At 50.7% G+C, this 21,900-nt stretch overlaps 1 protein-coding gene across 2 annotated transcripts; it reads left to right on the top strand.

Annotated features, from left to right (window-relative positions):
• Positions 1 to 19,041: 19,041 nt before the first annotated feature.
• LOC123042459 (uncharacterized) lies at positions 19,042 to 21,402 on the top strand. 2 transcript variants are annotated; one of them, XM_044464908.1, is made up of 5 exons: positions 19,042 to 19,324; positions 19,460 to 19,503; positions 19,646 to 19,733; positions 20,620 to 20,690; positions 20,780 to 21,402. In XM_044464908.1, the coding sequence occupies exons 1-5, from the start codon at positions 19,258 to 19,260 to the stop codon at positions 20,987 to 20,989; spliced, it is 480 nt and encodes a 159-aa protein (XP_044320843.1). In that variant the 5' UTR covers positions 19,042 to 19,257; the 3' UTR covers positions 20,990 to 21,402. The 2 variants fall into 2 exon arrangements, with proteins under 2 accessions (XP_044320843.1, XP_044320842.1); XM_044464907.1 differs by having other exon boundaries at positions 19,643 to 19,733.
• Positions 21,403 to 21,900: the final 498 nt, after the last annotated feature.

The following is a 21,900-nucleotide window of genomic DNA, read 5'->3' as shown; positions in this document are numbered from 1 at the left end:
GTAAATGAGAAGGGTGCATGTCTCAAAATTTCATTTACCTCCGTCTTAAAAACTTGAGCTATGGCACCTCTGCAAATCACTGCTTCCCTTTGTGAAGGGACTATCTATTTACTTTTATGTTGTGTCATCACCTTCTCAAAAAAGTGCCAGAACGTGAGAGCACTGATGTCATGCTGATGCATTGTGTGTAGCTAATGTTGGGTGCATCATGAATGGATCTTTTCTACCATGAATGACAATGTTTAGTCGCCGCTTGAACTTTGGGGGTGCTCTGCATTTATGTTTTACGGTCTCAGAAAGGGCTAGCGAGATACCACTATTGTCATATTATATCATGGTTGTTTTGACAAAGTGTTGCTATTTGAGATATCTTATTATTGCTCTCTAGTTGATTATGTCATTGATATGAGTTAATATAATTTCTAAGAGTTATTGTAGACATGGTTAGTTATAATCTTTGCTGAAAACCTGGGTGCTGTTTAAGCTTATTTATGAAACAAGAGCTAAAGAGTTCGAAAAAGTTTTTCTTTTTCACTTTCAGTTTATCAACTGAATTGCTTGAGGACAAGCAAAGTTTTAAGCTTGCGGGAGTTGATATGTCTCAAACGTATCTCTTTTCCTAATGCTTTTCCTCTTGTTTTGGACTCTAGTTTGCATGATTTGAATGAAACTAACCCCGGACTGACGTTGTTTCAGCAGAACTACCATGGTGTTGTTTTTGTGCAGAAATAAAAGTTCTTGGAATGGAACAAACCTTTGTGAGGATTTTTTATAGCAATAAAGAGATTTTCTGGAGCCAAGAGAAACCTGAGGGGGGCACCTAAGTGGGCACAACCCACCAGGGCACGCCTGCCCTTCCAGGCGCGTCCAGGTGGGTGCTTCCCACCTGGTGGCCCCGGTGACCCTAAAACCGACGATATAAAATCACATTATTCTAGAAAAAATCAGGGAGAAAGAATTATCATGTTTCACGAGATGGAGCCGCCGCTGTCTCCTGTTCTTCATTGGGAGGCCAGATCTGGAGTCTATTTGGGGCTCCAGAGAGGGGGATCTTCGATCTTCGTCATCACCAACACATCTCCATCGCTAATTCCATGATGCTCCCCACCGGGAGTGAGTAATTCCTTCGTAGGCTCGCTGGTCGGTGAGGAGTTGGATGAGATTCATCATGTAATCAAGTTAGTTTTGTTAGGGCCTGATCCCTAGTATCCACTATGTTCTGAGATTGATGTTGCTATGACTTTGCCATGCTTAATGCTTGTCACTTTGGTCCTGGGTGCCATGATTTCAGACCTGAACTTTTTATGTTATCACCATTATATCCATGTTCTAGATCCGATCTTGCAAGTTATAGTCACCTACTACGTGTTATGATCCGGCAACCCCGGAGTGACAATAGTCGGGACCACTCCCGGTGACGACCGTAGTTTGAGGAGTTCATGTATTCACCATGTGCTAATGCTTTGTTCCGGTTCTCTATTAAAAGGCAGCCTTAATATCCCTTAATTTCCAATAGGATCCCACTACCACGGGAGGGTAGGACAAAAGATGTCATGCATATTCTTTCCATAAGCACGTATGGCTATTTACAGAATACATGGCTACATTATATTTATGAACTGGAGCTAGTGCCGTATATCCCTACGTTATAACTGTCTCATGATGAATATCATCCAACGAGTCACCGATCCAATGCCTACGAATTTACCTTATATTGTTCTTGCTAAGTTACTATTGTTGCTACTGCTATCGTTACTGCTACAATATCACTGCTGTCACTGTTACCGTTACTGTTGCTGATGTTGCTATCATCAAAATTATCATATTACTGTGCTACTAATCACCTTGTTGCAGATAATTAATTTCCAGGTGTGGTTGAATTGAAAACTCAGCTGCTGATACCTTCAAATATTCTTTGGCTCCCCTTTTGTCGACTCTATAAATTTGGGTTGAATACCCTACCCTCGAAAACTTATGTGATCCCCTATACTTGTGGTTTGTCACCTTCATGTGAAAACAAATTTCTATTTCGATCCCCCATTTCATTTTGTCCAAACACAATCGCTGTTTCCACATGATTCTTTTCCTTAAGGCAAGAGTTCATCCATCTCCCCAAGGATTTTCTTCCTCTCCACAGTAGCACTCTGATAATTTCTTTTGAAGAGCACATTTAATCTTTTGCGAGCAGACTCAAGCTTTTTACTACTTCCTCCTTTTGGGTTTACAATCCTTGATTTTCTATTTAATCACATAAATTTGACTTTATTTAGTTACTTCAAGGCCTATGCTCTAATTGATTGAGTATTGCGTGCATTGAGCTCCCAATGTGTCAATTAAAGACAATTTGATGAGAAATAAATGATATTTTGGGAAAGCTGGGTCGTATGAGGGCATTGTATTTGCCTTTTGTTTTTCAAAATTTAGTTAGGGGCCATGCAATGGCGAAATTAAACAAAAAAAATTTCAAATCTTTGGGGGTGCCAAAACTGGAGCCAGAGGACCAAGATGTACAACCACGTCGTCTGCTCAGCGCGACCAAAAAAACCTGCAGAAAAAACACCAGACCTAGAGAACCAGAGCTGAGGACACACCATCTTCCACATGCCTTCCTATGATATGAGAAAGTATCACTCAAACGAGGCGGGGACATCTTATACCACGCCGACAATGACACCATCGTCTCACCACCGCTGAATGGAGACCCACCTAATGCCCAAAAGGGGGGAAATTACGACTCTCACTGGTAGATTGAGACCTCCCCCACACCCCCACCAGTGGAGCAGACGGCTGAGGAGGTGGAGTTCGAAGGTCTACTGGCGGAGGAGGAACCATAGACCGCTTTGGGGCAGGGACTAAGTCTCGTGTTCCACTAAATACGACCCTTACCTCTTTTCACCATGCATTGCAATTAATGCTCGGGTCCAGTGTGACCTCTATCCCTATGTTTATCTCTTTCCCTTCTCCACAATTAGGCCATGATGTTTAGATGCAAAGATGACCACTAAATCGATTAAATACAATATCGCTTACATACAACACTTAAGAGACAATGCATTGGGGTGGTTGCCTCTAAATTGTTTCCAGCACCTAGGATGATGCGTTAAGAGCCAATGCATATCGAGTGCCCGAAAGGAGGAAGAAATAAATAGGCAAAGCTTCACCTATAGAAAAAAATATGCCGCTTGGCAAAATCATTTACTCTTCTATCAGTTGCGATTGTCTTGTTTTCCTTTTGTTTTACAATACTTTGTCAGTATTTATACTACATCAACAAGATCATTTACTTCACTTTCCAGACTAATTGTGCCTTGATTAGAGTTGTACTAAAGTAGTGTCAGCTAATATGGATCGGAGGGAGTAGTAAATCAGGACAAAAAGAGGAGAAAGCCGCTTGTGGGTGCAGATCCGTGGGCTCCCACCACCGGCTAGGGACGAGGGTGTCCTCCGTGGCTTGTCCCGTTTATTGGGCAAGTTTGTGGCGGTCGACACTGCTTCTATGCCCAAGGGCCCTGCTGTGCGTGTGCAGATCAAGTCTCCAGACCCCGCCAAGCTCAAGACGATGATCAGGATGTTCTTCAACGACGTCGGGTACGACCTACGCATCTCGGTTGAGGGTGGGACTCCCACCGATCCCCTCAGCCCGGATGACAGGGGTGGTGCGAACCCCGAGCCAGGACCTGGCGGGGGGGGGGGGGCTGCCCCGCACGGCTCCCCTTGTCGCCCCATAGCCGTTCACCTCGCTCCGAGGCCTCCGACAATGACTCGAATGATCCTGGGGACGATCCCCCCCAGCCGGTTCCTCCCACCCCTCGTCGGCCCACTACTCGAGGCTTGGCTCCCACGACGCCTACCCCAGGGTTGGGTCCCACGACGCCTTCCCGGGGGACGAGTCTGAGGACATCGAGGCCATTGTCACCATGCTCGACGAGGCTGCCACCCTTCCTCCGGGCACCACCCTCCCCCCTCCCTTCCTCCCTCTGCTGATGTCCTTGTCTGAGGAGGACGGGAGTGGTGACAGATGGGGTAGCATGGAGGTCCGGCCCCCATCCTCCCCGCGGCTCGTGTCTCCGGTGCCTGTCCGGGTGGCTCCCTCGTTGCCGGCGCTTCTGGAGTCCAGCCCCACGGCTACCTCCTCTCCCCACGTCATCCAGGCCTCCCAAGTCCCGGGGCCGCAACCGCTCGGCCTCTACCCCGGCCTCGTCTGCCCGGAAGAGTGCCCCGCTCGAGGCAGCTCCGTGGCTGACCGGGGCTTCGCCGACCGCGGTCAAGAAGGCCTCCCGCCACGCCTCCATCTGCAACCTCGATACAGGTCCGTCCGACTCCCAGGCTCAGTGTTTTGATTCTGATGATTTTTGCGACAATTCCTTTTCCTCTCATGCTAGTGTCCCACTTGGTCACCTGGCCAAGGTCGCATTCGACTCGGCTATAATCTTCCGTGGCGAGAAGGGCCCGATTTTGGAGCAGCTTGCATCCCTCCAGGCTAAGGAGATTCTGGAGGGCCACCTTGCTGCCACTAGGGCTCGTGAGGAGGCAGCAGCTGCGGAGGTCCCACCCCCTACGCCTCACCGGGCTGGGGGTCGGGGCCGGCTTGCGGACGACCCGGGTGAGATCCGTGGTTGGATGCGTTCACGTACTGCCCAGTTGTGCCGTGCCCTTAGTGTACAACTATTGTTGGGTCCCGGGAGGACCCGTTAGGCGAGTGATCATGCATGCTTTATTTTGGAACCTGCGGGGCTTCGGTCACGATGGCCGCCGCAGACAGCTCATTGAATACATGCACGATGAATCCATAGATGTGGTAGCAATCCAAGAAACTATGCGCACTGAGTTCTCTCTCGTAGAACTTGAGCGCCTTAGCAGACATCTTTTTGCATGGCACTGGCTGCCATCTAGTGGAGTGACGGGTCACTCTGGTGGCATCCTCCTAGGTGTGAAGGATGCCACCTTTGAGGTGGGCTCCATGGATCGTGGATCCCACTTCGTTAGCATGGAGGTGTGGGAGCGTGATATGAACTTCAAGTGGGAGATCATTGTGGTTTCTGGCCCTGCCGACCATAGTCGCTCGGCTGCTTTCTTGGCCGAACTCCATACCAAGATCACCTCCGCGACCCTTCCCGTGGTAGTAGGGGGAGATTTCAACCTCCTCCGTTCTCCCGAGGAAAAGAGCAACTCGCGTGTTGATCTCGCGGAGATTCGTCGCTTCAACGACTGGGTTGCGGACCTAGGACTCCTTGAGCTGGACAGGGCCGGGGCACGATTTACCTGGACCAATAGACATGTTTCCCCAACCCTTAGTGTGTTGGACCGTGTGTTTGCTTCCCCCGACTGGGAGCTTCGATTCCCTTTGGCTTCTCTACAGGCTATCACACACATTGGGTTCGATAATGTTCCTCTTTTCTTATCATCTAGGTATGAGAGACCACGCCCTCCTCCACGGTTCCACTTAAAAGCTTTCTGGCTCCGCAACCAGGCTTTGTGGCAACCGTCCAGGCTCACTGGGTCTTGGCGTCGGCCAAGCCCCATAGGCAGATGTCGATCCTGGATGAATGGCATCACCTGTCCAAGCATTCCAGGCAGTTCATGAAGGGTTGGGGTGCTAACATTGGGAGGGACATTCGGATCCAGAAGGCCTCCCTCCTCGAGGAGATCAGGGCCCTTGATCTCCGTGCAGATATTGTTGGGATTTCCACGGAGGAATGGGCTCATAGATACAATTTGGAAGACTCTCTCATGGAGATCTACTCCAAGGAGGAGGGATTTTGGCGCCAACGTGGCTCTATGAATTGCTGTTTGGGGACGCCAACACTGCTTACTTCCAGGCCATCGCTAATGGCCGTAGGCATCGCTGCTCCATTCCCCTATTATGGGAGGGAGGTCAGCTGTTTCAGGATCCTCAGGCTATCCGCTTGTTGGTCGACGACTTTTACAAGTCATTATTTCATGGGCGTCCTCGGAGTGGTATCGCCCTTGCTGACCATATTTGGTCGCCCGACCAACATATCTCCTCGGAGGAAAATGCGGCCCTGCTCGCCCCTTTTGATGTCGCGGAAGTGGAGGCCTTTGTCAAAGCCATGAACCCGGCCTCGACCCCAGGCCCCGATGGATTGCCGGTCCGTTTTTTCAGGCTTTCTGGCCAATGGTCAAGGAGATCATCCTTGATTTATTCTGTGAGTTCTCTAGGGGAACATTAGACGTGTCCTAGATTAACTACGGGATCATCTCCCTGATCCCCAAGGTGCTGAGTGCAACGGACATTAGGCAGTTCCGCCCTATCACTGTCATCAATGTGATATTTCAGATTCTGGCGAAGGGGTACGCCACTAGGGAGGCCCTAATCGCTCCTCGGATCCATCACCCGAACCAGCCGGCCTTCACAAAAGGCAGATTTATTCTAGATGGGATCCTCGTCCTTCATGAGGTGATCCATGAGGTCAAGAGCAAACACCTCCGTGCTGTGTTCTTCAAGATTGACTTCCATAGGGCTTATGACACCTTCCACTGGTCCTTCCTTTGGGAGGTGTTGCTCAAACGTGGATTCGACCCTCACTTGGTTGCCCGTGTGATGCAGTTGGTAACGAGCGGTCGGACGGCGGTGAACATAAATGGGGAGGTCGGACCATACTTCATGACATGCCAAGGGATATGGCAGGGAGACCCGATATCCCCGTTTCTCTTCAACCTTGTGGTTGATGCCCTCGCCTCGATCCTTCACTTGGCCAAGCGCGCCGGCCACATTAGGGGGATTTGCCCCCATCTTGTGGCCAACGGAGGTCTGACCCACCTCCAATATGTCGACGACACCATTATGATGGTGGGAGGATCGGATGAGGATATTCAGAACCTCAAGTTCCTCCTCCTTTGCTTTCAGGAAATGTTGGCCTCACAATTAACTTCGCCAAAAGTAAGGTGATGGTCCTGGGATACTCCCGGATGGAAGCTCAGCGAATTGCCAATCGCTTGAATTGCCGTTTGGGGGCATTCCCGACCACTTACCTTGGCATGCCGCTTAGCGACACGCGTCTGCTAGAGAAGGACTTTCGTCCAATAATCGCCAGGCTCCAACCTAGGATGGAGCCCTGGCAGGGGAGATGGCTTTCCAAAGCCGCTCGAGTGATTCTGATGAACTCATCCCTTATTAGCCTATTGATGTATGCCATGGGATTCTATAGTCTACATGAATCCCTTCCTCATGAGGTCACCAAAGTCCTTTCCAGATTCTTCTGGGCTGGAGAGAACAATAAATAGAAGTATCACATGGTGAAATGGTCTGAGATCTGTAAGCCTAAAGACCAAGGAGGCCTTGGGGTCATTTCTTCCAAATGGATGAATATTGCCCTCCTCTTCAAATGGCTTTGGCGGATTCAGACTGATGAGGGCGGCCTGTGGCTTGAGATTATCCGCGCGAAGTACCTTCGCGGGCAACCACTGGCATTCGCCCCTAGATCTGGAGGGTCCCAATTCTGGCAATCGGTGATCCGTCTGATGCCGATTTTCCGCATTGGGACCTCCATAAAAGTGGGCACTGGATCCGACACCCTATTCTGGCTAGATAGATGGGCCGGGACCCTCCCTTTTGCAGAATGCTTTTACGCCTTGTTCTCGATCTGTGTCCGCCCACAGCTCTCTGTGGCTGTGGCCTTAGCTGACTTGGGCGCTATTGCCTTCTGCCGTACCTTCGGGGCGGTGGAGCTCGAGCAATGGGATGAATTGCTCGAGTGTATTGCCCTCCACTCCCCTTCCCTGGAGCCTGATTCACTGTCTTGGCATCTCGAGCCAAGTGGTAGATTCTCGACTAGATCCCTCTATCAGGCAATTGATCCCACTCATGGCCCGGTGGACTGTCGGTGCTTTGGGAGATCAAACTCCCCTTGAAAATCCGCATATTCCTCTGGAAATGGGTCTGAGGCCGCTTCCCGTCGGGTACGGAGGTCTGCAAACGTAATGGCCCTGGAGATGGCCTCTACCCCATTTGTTTGGTACTGGAAGACTGCAACCACATCTTCTTCCGGTGCCCTGCTGCTCAGTTCCTATGGAGCTGCTTTTGTGAGGTGGTTGGTGGCAACTGGTGCCACGACAACCTCCCGGATTTGTTTGGGGAGGTTCTTAGGCTCCCCGGTACTAGCCGCCCCTCCACTTGGGTGGCTTTGGGTATCCTAGCGTGGACCCTCTGGTGTAAACGCAATAAACTAGTCAAAAAGAACGAGTGATTCCGTGCCGTGTGGCTGATGCGATCTATAAAATGTGTGGCTTTTTACAGCTCTGGAGACCGCTTAGCAAGCGGCGAGATCGAGACATCATCGACAACATCATTGTTGGTCTTCGTTCTTCGGCGTCGGCCTTTGCTCCACCGCTGCCACCACCACCACCACCACTGAGGGAGTCCTGGATTAGGGGGTGTCCGGATAGCCGGATTACCATCATCGGCCGAACTATCATCGGCCAGACTATCATCATCGACCGGACTCCAAGACTATGAAGATACAAGATTGAAGACTTCGTCCCGTGTCTGGAGGGGACTTTCCTTGGCGTGGAAGGCAAGCCTGGCGATACGGATATGTAGATCTCCTACCATTGTAACCGACTCTATGTAACCCTAGCCCTCTCCGGTGTCTATATAAACCGGATGGCTCTAGTCCGTAGGACACAACAACATCAACCCTTACAATCATGCCATAGGCTAGCTTCTAGGGTTTAGCCTCCTTGATCTCGTGGTAGATCCACTCTTGTAAACATCCACAATATCAATATCAATCACGCAGGACGTAGGGTTTTACCTCCATCAAGAGGGCCCGAACCTGGGTAAAACATTGTGTCCCTTGTCTCCTGTTAACATCCGCCTAGACGCACAGTTCGGGACCCCCTACCCGAGATCCACCGGTTTTGACACCGACATTGGTGCTTTCATTGAGAGTTCCTCTGTGCCGTCACCGATAGGAAGGATGCCTCTTACCATCTTCAAGGACGGTATCTTCGCCAATGGGGCCTTGGACGCCGGCCAAACTATACGGCTAGGTGGTTTTATTATGATCGCCTGTCCGGCCACCGCTTCGACGATGACTTCTCAAGTCGTTAAAAGCAATCTTCACGTCAGCTCGGAATTTGCCGAGCGGCTGGATCCAATAGAGCTTTCGTCTGTCAACGAGCTCTTGGATCGCATCGCCGCCCTGGGAGTCGCTACAGACTACAATCAGATTGGGCTTAAAACTGATCTGAGAGAGATTAACTCTCCCCAGGTCACCCACCATGTAGCGGTGGTGGAAGAACAATGCGGCGACCCTTCTCCTGTATTGAAGACTAGTCATGTCCGGGCTCCCAAACCCTCCATGCCGGATTCCCGCGGAGGGACGGACTTCGATCGAGCACTGAACTTAAAATCAGGCCTCGTTCCGGACTCGTTGGACAACGTCCAGCAATCAAAACTTCCAAATTTGGAAACTTCTCGGCCTTCGAGCCTTGAGATGGGTAGGGTTCCGGACTTAACTCCACCCACCCGACCAGATATATGCGATCTATCTCTAATCCGGCAAGAGCCAGCCGAAACAGTACATCATTACTGGGCCAGATTCCTCCTGGTCATGGACAGGATAAAGGACTGCCGAGAGGAAAACGCAATCTCGATTTTCTGCAATAATTGCACGGACAGGGGAATCTTGAACGCCGTCAGCCGTCATGAAATCACATGCTTCGCCGACCTGGCATCCATAGTGCAAAAGTACTGTGCGATAGAGAGTTTCCGGAAAACCAAAAATAGGTTTTGGGATAATCCGGCCCTGGATACAGCCCCAGTCTGCAACAAAAAGGTGCATTACACTCAGGCACCAAGTACAAGAACCAAAAAACAGAAGCCCCTTAAAGGGAACGGAACCGTACTGGAGGGATGGCTCAGCAAACCCTGTACAATTCACAGTACCAAGGGCGCCACCCCAACACATAGCCTTCGTGCATGTTGGATATTACGGCAGGTGGCCAAAAGTGGCGAGGAGCCTCTAGCCCCGGGAAACCACACCAACAATACCGGTACGGTATCAACAGTCTTCGAGACTTTCGCATCAAACAATATGCGGAAACGAACAATCCGCAGCTTCGCCGAAGTCTACCAAGTGGCCACAACAAATCCTTGGAGCGACGCGGCCATCACCTTCAACGCCAGTGACGAACCTAAATTCCGAACAGCCTGAGCACCAGCCGCATTGGTCCTTAGTCCAATAGTGGACGGCTTTCGACTTACCAAGGTACTCATGGATGGCGGCAGCGGATTAAACCTCATCTACGAGGAAACCCTTCAAAAAATGGAAATAGACTGGAGCCGCATTGAGCGAAGCAGCACAACCCTCAGAGGAATGATCCCTAGCCGGGAAGCGCGCTGCACAGGAAAAATCACACTCGATGTGGTATTCGGCTCGCCGGACAATTACAGATCCGAAGTAGTCACGTTCCAAGTGGCCCCGTTCAACAGCGGATATCACGCTATATTAGGACGAGAGGCATTCACAATTTTCCAAGCTGTACCCCATTACGGGTACATGAAGCTCAAAATGCCTGGGCCCGGCGGAATAATCACTCTCGCTAGTGATCCGGACATAGCACTCCGCGCCGAAAACAAGACAGCCGCATTAGCCCTGGAGGCACCATCCGAAGCCTTAGCGGCAGAGGAACTCACCGCGCTGCGCTCTATGGTGAATAGGGACGATGTGATACTCGATAAGAGATCCAAGTCCACCTCCTTTAAACCAGCAGATGAAATAGTAAAATTCCAGGTCCACCCAACGGACCCGACAAAGACGGCCTCCATCGGGGCACAATTGAACCCTGATGCGGACGCCGCACTGCGAGAATTCCTTCGGGAAAATTGGGACATTTTCGCCTGGCACCCCTCGGATATGCCCGGAATCCCACGCAGATTGGCAGAACACAGCCTAAACATCCTAAAAGGATTCAAGCCAGTCAAACAGGCTCTTCGACGATATTCCGAACCCAAAAGACAGACAATGGGAGAAGAGCTAGCCAAACTATTGGAAGCCGGATTCATCAGAGACATCAAACATCCGGATTGGCTAGCAAACCTGGTAATGGTACCAAAGAAGGACAAATCCTGGCGCCTATGTGTCGATTTCAAAGACCTAAATAAAGCCTGCCCAAAGGATCCCTTCCCCCTCCCCCGCATCGACCAAATCATCGATGCCACTGCAGGGCACGATTCATTGTGCTGCCTGGACGCATACTCCGGCTATCATCAAATCAAGATGGCAGAAGCGGATCAAGCCGCAACGGCATTCATTACTCCATATGGACCATTCTGCTTCAACACGATGCCCTTCGGACTTAAAAACGCCGGCGCAACATATCAGCGCATGATTCAGACATGTCTGGCTACCCAGATCGGCAAAACAGTAGAGGCATATGTAGACGACGTAGTCGTCAAAACTAAACACGTCGAAACTCTAGTAGACGACTTGAGGGTCACATTCGACAACCTCCGAGCATATGACATTAAGCTGAATCCGGAAAAATGCATTTTCGGCGTACCAGCTGGAAAACTCTTGGGCTTCATTGTATCCGGTAGAGGAATCGAAGCAAATCCGGCCAAGATCCGAGCCCTATCACAGCTGGATATTCCACAAAACCTCAAATAGATCCAGAAATTGACTGGATGCGTGGTGGCTCTCAGCCGCTTTATCTCCCTCCTAGGAGAAAAGGCATTGCCCCTCTATCGCCTCCTCAGCCACACCGAACACTTCGAGTGGACGGATGCTGCCACTGCCGGACTCGAAGAAATAAAGGCCATATTGGCAACAAATCCGGTCCTGGCTGCGCCCAACCTAGGCGAACCAATGTTGTTATACATCGCAGCAACGCATCAAGTTGTAAGCACGGTACTCGTCGTCGAACGAGAGACAGAAGGGCATAAATTCCCTCTTCAAAAACCAGTATACTACGTATCCACTGTGTTAACCCCCTGCAAGTCCCGTTACCCGCACTATCAGAAGATAGCGTATGCGGTGTTCATGGCATCCCGGAAGCTCCGACACTACTTTCAAGAGTGTTTGAGAACAGTGGCCTCTGAAGTACCACTTAACGACATTATAAACAACCGCGACGCGACGGGCAGGATTGCAAAATGGGCCATTGAGCTCTTACCATTCGATATAACTTACAAACCTCGGCGAGCTATAAAGTCACAAGTTTTGGCTGACTTTGTCGCTGAATGGACTGAAGCCGAACTCCCTAAAGAGTATGGCGCATACTCCAATTGGATTATGCACTTCGACAGCTCTAAAATGTTGGCCGGATTGGGGGCTGGCGTCGTATTGACGTCCCCGACCGAGGACACAGTCCAATACGTACTTCAGATAATGTACACGGACTCCAACAACGCAGCCGAATACGAGGCCCTTTTACATGGTCTCCGGATGGCAGTCTCCATGGGCATTCAACGCCTAGAGGTGCGCGGGGATTCAAACCTCGCAATATCCCAAATAAATGGAGACTTTGACGCCAAGGATCCGAAAATGGCAGCATATCGCAACGCTGTCCTAAAAATGTCAGCCCGGTTTGAAGGACTTGAATTCCATCACGTAGCCCGGGATAATAACCAAGCAGCCGACGTACTGGTACGCATCGGTGCAAAACGCGACGCTGTCCCTCCTAACATCTTCTTGGAACGGCTCTTCAAGCCATCCGTACTATGGGAAGAGGAGTCCGGAAATAGCAAACCGGAACAAGCCGCACCAACCGGCGATTCAGCCGATGACATAACACCTTCAGCCCACGACATAATGGCAGTAATTGCCCCGTGGACAGAACCATTCCTTGCCTACTTGCTTAGGCAGGAGCTTCCCGAAGACCAAAATGAGGCCCGCTGCATTGTCCGGCGATCTAAAGCCTACAAGGTCTATGAGGGAGAACTTTATAAGAAAAGCACAACCGGAGTCCTTCAAAGGTGTATCTCCGAAGAGGAAGGGCGAAACCTCCTGGCTGAAATTCATGCCGGACTAGGCGGACACCACGCCGCAGCTCGGGCCCTTGTAGGAAAGGCATTCCGTACAGGATTTTATTGGCCGACGGCCCGAGCAGATGCTCAGGACTTAGTCCAACGATGCGTCGGTTGTCAGCTCTTTGCTAATCAGAGCCATATGCCACCCACCGCCCTCAAAACTATACCCATAACCTGGTCGTTCGCGGTCTGGGGGCTTGACATGGTTGGACCCCTTAAAGGGGGAACCCACAAGCAAAGGTACCTATTGGTCATGGTGGACAAATTCACCAAATGGATAGAGGCCAAGCCAGTCAAAACGGCAGAGTCCGGACCAGTGATAGACTTTATCTCCGGGGTAGTACACCGTTTTGGTGTCCCCCACAACATCATCGCCGATAATGGCACGAACTTTACGGCCGACGAGGTTAAATCATGGTGCAAAAATATGGGCATTAAGCTCGATTACGCTTCAGTCTATCATCCTCAAACCAACGGTCAAGTGGAACGAGCAAATGGTCTAATAATGAGCGGCATTAAACCCAGACTAGTGCGGTCACTCACGAAGTCTGACACGCACTGGGTAGAGGAGCTCGACTCCATACTCTGGGGGCTGCGGACAACGCCCAACCGTACTACCGGATTCACACCATTTTTTATGGTATACGGCGCAGAGGCAGTCCTGCCCTGCAACATCATTCATGACTCACCTCGAGTGCGCATGTACGAAGAAAGAGAAGCCGAGCTGGATCGGCAGGACAGCTTGGACGCATTGGAGGAAGAACGCAACGTCGCCAAGGGTCGTTCCGCATTCTATCAACAGCAGGCTCGAAGATATCAAAGCAGAGAAGTACGGGCCAAGACTTACAACGTCGGCGAACTAGTTCTACGCCTGCCGGACAAGAAAAAGGACAAGCTCAAGCCCAAATGGGAGGGGCCCTTCATTATCGACCAAGTCCTGACCGGCGGAGCGTACCGTCTACGAAATGCGTCGGACAACCGACTCGAGCCAAACCCATGGAATGCAGCCCGCCTCCGAAGATTCTATGCCTAGCGCCGGACTAAGAGTTCGTCCCCTCCCCCTGCTCAAATTTTTTACACTTCAGCTGTCTTTTATTTTCTCTTTCTTCCCTTAACCTCCTATTAAAAAGCCCTTAAGGGCCTACTTGCGCATCGTTCGCACAAACTTGATGTGCCATCCGCACTCATTATACCTGGGGGCTTCTTTACCAGAAGCTTAATTATAAGGGCTTCATGCCCAGCACATGTGTCAAGCCTCCACATGTACCTTTTATTCACCATTATATGCATCGATATGACTTAAGTTTTGGCCAAGCTGGGTTGCCTGGCTCCTGTGCTTACCCCTACGTTCCCAATTGTTCGGCTAGGAGGTAAAGGGAGCACCTCTGCGATTGTTACTGCCGGGTCAGCCGGATGTGTACCTCAGACTGGGTGAAGCCGAAAGCTAGCGTTCTTAAGGGAATATTCGTCCGGTGACTTGAAAGATGATTTTTTACCTACTTATTTATCTGTCCCCAGATGTTTTTCTGCTTTTTTCGCAGTCCGGACATGCACTTTAGGGCATGCCACCCCCAGAGGAAAGGAACCCTTAACGAAACTATTCTCCCTGGAAGATGTTTCTTACTAACCATGTAATATAACATAACTAGTTGGGCACTTGTTTGATAAAGCACTAATGACCCCTATGCCTGGTCTCCATGCATACCCCAGTTGTTTCATAACCGAGAAGGTATTCGGACACACTCCGGACCCTAGGGTCCTGAGGTCGAAGCGAAAAGGTTGGCAAAGACAAACGATCTACAATCCGGCTAGAAGGCATTTTACATGTCATTTTATAATACATTGTCAAATCGACTGACTGTATTCCTCCTCAATCCCGTCTAACAGGCTGTCTAATTTACAGTCCTGTTGGGAAAATTTAGCGGCCATCTCTACTTGGCCGTATACTAAACTCACAGGGATCTCCTTCCTATCGGGCCCCACAGGTCCGACCTCGGCCATGTGGTTGGGATCCGCCTTCTTGTACCACGTCTTTACCATGGCCCAGGCCTCCATGGCACCTTGGCGGCAGGCTGAAATCTTCCATAAATGGAAGCGCTGCCGCACTCCCTGAAGCTTCTCCGCAAGCTCCCCAAGGCCCTCGGGTAAGGAAAAGGCTGGCCATAAAGCCTGGATGACGCCGCTCATTGCCTGCCGAACTCGTTCGATCAGTTGCAACAATTCGGGAAGTTGATCACCCGTTGATATGGGCATCTCCTCCGCAGGGTGACCTGTGAGTATACCTACAGACATATTTTGTCAAATTGACTTCCTCGCCGAACTCTTCTTTTCAAAGGAGTTCGCTCAAGCACTTACTATAGATGCCGCGACGAAGCCGTTGATTCTCCTTAACGGAGCCAGACAGCTCGGCCCGAACGCCTTTCAACTCTTCTCCAAGCTGGGCATGGGCATCCTGGAGCTTGTTCCTGTGCTGCACCTTATGCAGCACCCTCTCGCCAGCCTTCAGCTGGCGCAGAAGTTCTTGCCTGTCCGGATCTTGTCTGGCGGCACCTGCAACGTCATTATCAGACTTGCGCACAGGCCACACACTACTTATCTTTTTTAAAATAATGTGTTACCAGGAGAGGTCCCTGTGTTTCCTCCTGTGGCTGCGAGTGCGGCCTCAAGTTGGGCCTTACACTCTTGCAGCTCCTGAGACAGTTGGGTATTCTTCTTTGTAAGATCCTGCAGTTCAAATGATCCTTAAATCAGTTAATACAACTACTTTAAGTCTCGGGGGCTACTGGCATATACAACTATTAAAATCTCTTACCCGTATGTCTTTTACATACTGCTCCGTGGCTCTGGTCAAACCATCTTGAGCGGCACAGAGGTGCGCGCCCCTGTGTTAAAGGCATTCAACGCCTCAGGGGAGAAGCACGCATCACGAAAAATTGTCCGGCGGCGCCTGTGATTCATGGCACTCTCCACCTCAGATTTGGTGGCGGACAGTCTGTCGGCATCCTCCGTTGGAGGAGTATCCGGCTCGCGCCTTGCGCTCGCCTCCCCCTCCGGACCATGCACTAGAGCTTGGCTGGTAGAGCCCGGATTGGCAATCTCTACGCCCGCGGTCCGACGGGCGCTCTTTCTCCTATAAAAGCCATGAGCACTCAAATGCTTCCTAGGAACGTTGCTCCAAATAATGAATTGTGAGCTATACCTTTGCGGCGACATTTCAGTCCGCGCCGCGCTCCTCTTCCGCCTACTGGTCTGGACTGGCCTTTGTTGGTCAGCCGCCGCGGGCTCGGCTTCCCGCCCTAGAGGCGCCTCCTGCACAGCGCCATCGTATACGGTGGTCAGAAATAAGCAAGGAAGGAATGACGGTGTCAGGACTTCGGTCACAATCACCTGGGAAGCTGGATATAGTCCGGGATAGTCGGCCATAATGGCGACTAAAGCATTATCCATGCTGAGCTGGTGGAATACCCCGTCGATTAGCTCCACCTTTATGTCCGGATCCTCTTCGGAGGCCGGATCTCGGGATCTCTCTGGATCCTCGGGTTGCGGAGCTGGACTTAGCATGTCCTCCATGACCCGACGCAGCTCCTGCGTCGAAAGAAGAACACAATATAAGAAACTTAAGTTTCAAAGGCATGGGTTGGACACGCGGAGTGTTCGCTTACCCAAGGCCGGGGATTATTCATGGAGAACCCATTTAACGGGTTCGTCCGAAGGAAATCCTCCTTCTCCCCCTTATACAGGCCGGACAGGATCTTCACCAGGTCTTCGGCCGAATCCGACCCTTTGCGGCCATGACGGGTGGCATCGTCCTCCCCGTTGAAATCCCACATGGGGTGGCCCCTGTATTGTAGTGGCTGCACCCCCCGCATAATGCATGTTGCCATGACTCCAATCATGGTCAACCCGGAATGGGCCAGTAACCTTATCCGGCCCATCAAATAATGGACGCTCTTGTCTTCCCCCAGTTGGGGGCTCCGCAGACGCCAACTAAGGCGTTTCTTCAGAGGAGCATTACTGAACTCCGGGAGGCCGATCCGAACAGGGTCCGGCAGCGGAGCGTCTTCTATATAAAACCATTCCGAAGGCCAGTCTTCGGACGCCTTCTTAGGGGTTCCGGATGGATATCCGGTCCCGGCAATGCGCCATATTTCGGCGCCGCCCACTTGATATATGGACCCCTCGTGAGAGCGGGGTACAAGGCAGAACAACCTCTTCCACATCATGAAATGGGGCTTGATGCCCAGGAATAGCTCGCAAAGAGCTACATAACCCGCAATATGCAGGATCGAGGCGAGCGTGAGGTGATGAAGCTGGAGTCCGTAGAACTCCAGGAGCCCGCGGAGGAATGGATGTACAGGAAATCCGAGCCCCCTTATCAGATAGGGGACGAAGCATACCCGCTCCCCTTTGTTGGGACTTGGGGTAGCCTCCGCTTGCTTCCCACCTTTGTAGGTGGCTAGCCCGGCTCGAACCGGAACCATGAAGGCCGGAGGAAGATATCCCCCCGCTTGGAGCTTCACCAGCTCGTTGTGCGGAACAGAGCATCTCCTCCAATCTCCTGGCAGAGGGCTGGGAGCGCGAGAAGAGGAGCTGCGTTGACGGTCCATGATGGAATGGATTCTTGGTCGAAAGCGCTCCGATGAGTATTCGCGGAAGAAAGATGGTGATTTGGATCTGGATTCTTGCCTCTCTTATAGGCAGATTATTCGCACAACTAGGGGGTAAGACATAAAAGACACCCTGGCTTTTCGCATTCGTGCGACGCGTGGAAGAAGGCCATTATTGGGCGTGGAAGCCAAGAAGCACAACATTGATGAGGAAGCCGGACACTGTTCGGCAGGTACATGGAACTTGATGGAGAACCCGCCTTGCAACGCCGAAGACTACACACATGCTGGACTTATCGTCATTGAAGCCTGGTTCGGGGGCTACTGAGGGAGTCCTGGATTAGGGGGTGTCCGGATAGCCGGATTACCATCATCGGCCGAACTATCATCGGCCGGACTATCATCATCGACCGGACTCCAAGACTATGAAGATACAAGATTGAAGACTTCGTCCCGTGTCCGGAGGGGACTTTCCTTGGCGTGGAAGGCAAGCCTGGCGATACGGATATGTAGATCTCCTACCATTGTAACCGACTCTATGTAACCCTAGCCCTCTCCGGTGTCTATATAAACCGGATGGCTCTAGTCCGTAGGACACAACAACATCAACCCTTACAATCATACCATAGGCTAGCTTCTAGGGTTTAGCCTCCTTGATCTCGTGGTAGATCCACTCTTGTAAACATCCACAATATCAATATCAATCAAGCAGGACGTAGGGTTTTACCTCCATCAAGAGGGCCCGAACCTGGGTAAAACATCGTGCCCCTTGTCTCCTGTTAACATCCGCCTAGACGCACAGTTCGGGACCCCCTACCCGAGATCCGCCGGTTTTGACACCGACAACCACCTCCCGAGCCGGATTAGCTTCTTTTTAGATTTGTTTGGGGCTTGTCCTGCTGTGCCCCCAGCGTGACTTTATGACTTGATTGTACTCTGTACTGATGTGTTGGATGCTCGGTTCGTTGCTTTATAATATAAAGCGGGGGGAAACCGTTTTCTTAAAGAGGAGAAAGCCACAATGTTCTGAAGAGAAAAGCCAAAAGTTGAAAGATGATATGAGCAGTAGCACCTTGACTGTTTCTTAGCACAATTATTAACAGATGATACTACAACTAAACATGGAAGAGGTTGGGACCATGCTGCTACTCCTGGTAAGCCTCAGCAGTTCCAGGGTGAGTTTGAAGGCTTGAAGCACTTAAAAAAGGGCAATCATGTATAAATTATAACCGAGTCAGGTCAGGACAAGCACAAGAGGTAAAGTAAACAGCTACCAAGTTTTTGGGGAACACACCTTCCTTAAAAAGTGACAGCCCAACCAAAGCACAGGATACAGAAGTGGCTTAAAGAAGAATCACCAACACCAAGGTTCGCGGCATTTCTAATTGTTTTTTCTTAAGATCACTTTAATTAATTTGTGAGTTTGACATGCCAGTACAGTGTGGTCAGTGAGTGGATCTGGGAGAGAGGAGACCCTGAGACCCCTGCCTGTCTATAAATACAAGCTCCTGAGGCCAGTTCTTCTTAGGCTTTGCTTCCATTCTCCTTCACCTGCTCCACCTCCCATATATTTAGCACCAGCACTAGCATCTCCCACCGGGCCATCACTTGCTACTACCTCAGGAAACCCAGCTCACTTGGATCAGCATACAGATCATGAGGACTTCATTGATGGTCCTGGCCTCTCTCCTCCTCCTCCTGGTTCTGGTTACAACAGCACATGGTATGTTCCATCTCCATGCATGGCTGGCTAGCTTGGCACTCATCTATTGCTCTTGCATTTGGTGGCTCTTTTGGGGGTACCCTATGTCCTGGATCAGTGCTCACTGGAATGAATTTTCTTTCTCTGGAAATGCAGGGATTCGGCTGGACAGGCACCTGCATGAAGCACTGGACAACAAGGTCAGTGCCCTGTACTGTATATGATCAATGATCCTGATTGAATTCCTGATCCAGGCAGTTCTTCCTGCCTGAAACTGAAACTGAAGCAATTTTTGGTAAAGTTTTGCTCATTTCTTCTCTGCTTCCCTTGTGCATCCAGCAGGAACGACTGGCCGGGCAGCTAACCAAACCCAATGGCGCCGCTGATTCGGCAGGCAGCAAGCCCTGCACGGCCGATGGGAATTGCTCAGGTACAGCAATGGAGCAGACGCCTCATACTGCCATTGTTGTGAAGGATAGAGAGCACCACCAAGTGGTGGCTAGTGCGTACGCGCAGGCCGCCGTGCCGAGGTTCCACGAAGATTACTACGGGCCGGGCGGCCACGAACCTAATCACCACTAAGCCACTCGCTCGCTGAATTGAATATCCACCTCCACCTCCCTTTGCAGGGCGCAGCAGCTTACTGAGCCTAATGACCTTCGTGTGGTAGCAGTACCAGTTCAACTGTCCTAAACACTCTCCTAATGCTGCTGCTGCTGCGTACTTCTTGGTTTGGAGCTTGGGTGATGTAAAAGGAGAAGCATTAGCTAATGTTGTGTACTACCTGAAACCCTGAGCTTTTAGCTCTCTGCATAGTCAGTTTGGTTTTCTTTTCACCCGCTACTGCTGTGATCCCAAGTTCCCAGCATGTTCCTCTCTTTCTGTGGACGCATTGCATGCATTGGCATATGTGCGTGGCCCGTAGTTCCATTTCTGGTTCTGAGCAGCAACGGTACTACTATAGCACACACATGTCACATGCATGTCAGGATAGTAAAAACAAAAACACTAGTACTAGAAGATACTCATAATTAAAACCACGCCTGCCACGCACTAACATTTCGGACCTTCAACAGTACACACGACGCTTAAATCATAGCTTAGACTTCGTGCATGTATATATAGTACTCCCACCGTTCCAAATTACTCGTCGTGGTTTTAGTTTGAACTAAAACCACGACGAGTAATTTGAAATGGAGGGAGTACAAGTCAAAAGCATGTAGGTTTACGTTGCAGCTTTAGCAGTATTTTAGCTTCCTTAAGTTGTGGCAGCAGCCTTAATCAATCTAACAGGGTCCTCTCTTTGGTGGGTGCAGGAAAGGCGAAAAAGCCACCGTCGCCGCACGCTCACGCCGAAACGGACGACGACGCATCAGCGAAGCATCAGGTCAGTGCAGTCGCAGCCGCACGCATTTCGTTCTCTTTCCCCCCGGATTTTCAGGCTCTGACCGGAATGGTTAATGCGTGTGTTTTCAGATACCCCCGAAGAGGAACGACGGCAACGCGCAGGTGACCAGCCACGGTGGCGATCAGGAGGAGCCGACGCTGCCGCAGAAGAAGAAATGGTCCCGCCGGGCGCTTCCGCGGCGGCCAAAGCAGCAGGAGACGAGGACGTACCCGGACCTGATCGACATCGCCGGGATGGACTACTCGCCGGCCGCCAGAAAGCCCCCCATCCACAACTGAATCTAGCGCGAGCACACACGGATCGATCCATCGATAATATTGGCGAGGAGTACGTAGATTACCAGTACGCGGCTACTGGTTTATTAGTTTTGTCTTAGCTATTAGCTATGCTACGATCCTGATGGAGTAGAATAGTGCGGTACAGCTAATTATTAATCAAGTGGTGACTGATACTACGATACTACGGGACAGAGACAGCGTCGCCGGAATCGCTGCGCCTTTTGTGAAGACTCAAGACGATCGTCCTACTGGCAGTACACACCAAAACTTGGCGTTTCCCTCTCGAGTTTCCCGCGATTTGTAGTAACATGCATGCATGCATGCCCGTGTATGTATGTAAAATAGCACCGCCGTTTGACCTCTAGTTATATACTCCATCCGTTCCTAAATATATATGTCTTTTTAGAGTTTCAGATGGACGACCACATACGGATATATATAGACATATTTTAAAGTGTAGATTTATTTATTTTGCTTCGTATGTAGTCACTCATTCAAATCTCTACAAAGACAAATATTTAGGAACGGAGGGAGTAGTAGTATAGCTTTGCCGTGAGAATGTGAGATCGACGCCGGACGATTACGTTTATGTCCATGTGACACATCGAAGAGATTGATTAATATTAGTGGAGTATGTTCCACTTAACGAGCTACTCCTACTAGTCCATTTGCGTTGCGAGATGGTCGGTGGGGGATAGATTAATGGAGTATGTTCCACTTAACGGGCAGGCTAGCTGGTTTGACAAATTAGTTAAGAGCTGGTCGATGGGTGAGGGACACGGCCGGCCAGGAGAGGTTCGTCACATGCAGTGTGTGCGACCTGTCCTCTACTGTGTGTGCATGAATTAGCTAGGCGGGCCGTCCTGGTGGTTAACGTTGTCGCAGCTGCGTAATGGGCGCATGTTTAGGGC

The sequence above is a fragment of the Triticum aestivum genome, chromosome 2B (genome assembly GCF_018294505.1).
Source record: "Triticum aestivum cultivar Chinese Spring chromosome 2B, IWGSC CS RefSeq v2.1, whole genome shotgun sequence".
Lineage (NCBI taxonomy): Eukaryota > Viridiplantae > Streptophyta > Magnoliopsida > Poales > Poaceae > Triticum > Triticum aestivum.
This window is presented reverse-complemented; position numbering and strand designations above follow the sequence as displayed.

Coding starts and splice junctions, on each gene's coding strand:
- LOC123042459 (XM_044464907.1), top strand. CDS start 19,258: ATGAGGACTTCATTGATGGTCCTGGCCTCTCTCCTCCTCCTCCTGGTT. Junction 19,325..19,459: donor TCTGGTTACAACAGCACATG/GTATGTTCCATC, acceptor CTGGAAATGCAG/GGATTCGGCTGGACAGGCAC. Junction 19,504..19,642: donor ATGAAGCACTGGACAACAAG/GTCAGTGCCCTG, acceptor TTGTGCATCCAG/CAGGAACGACTGGCCGGGCA.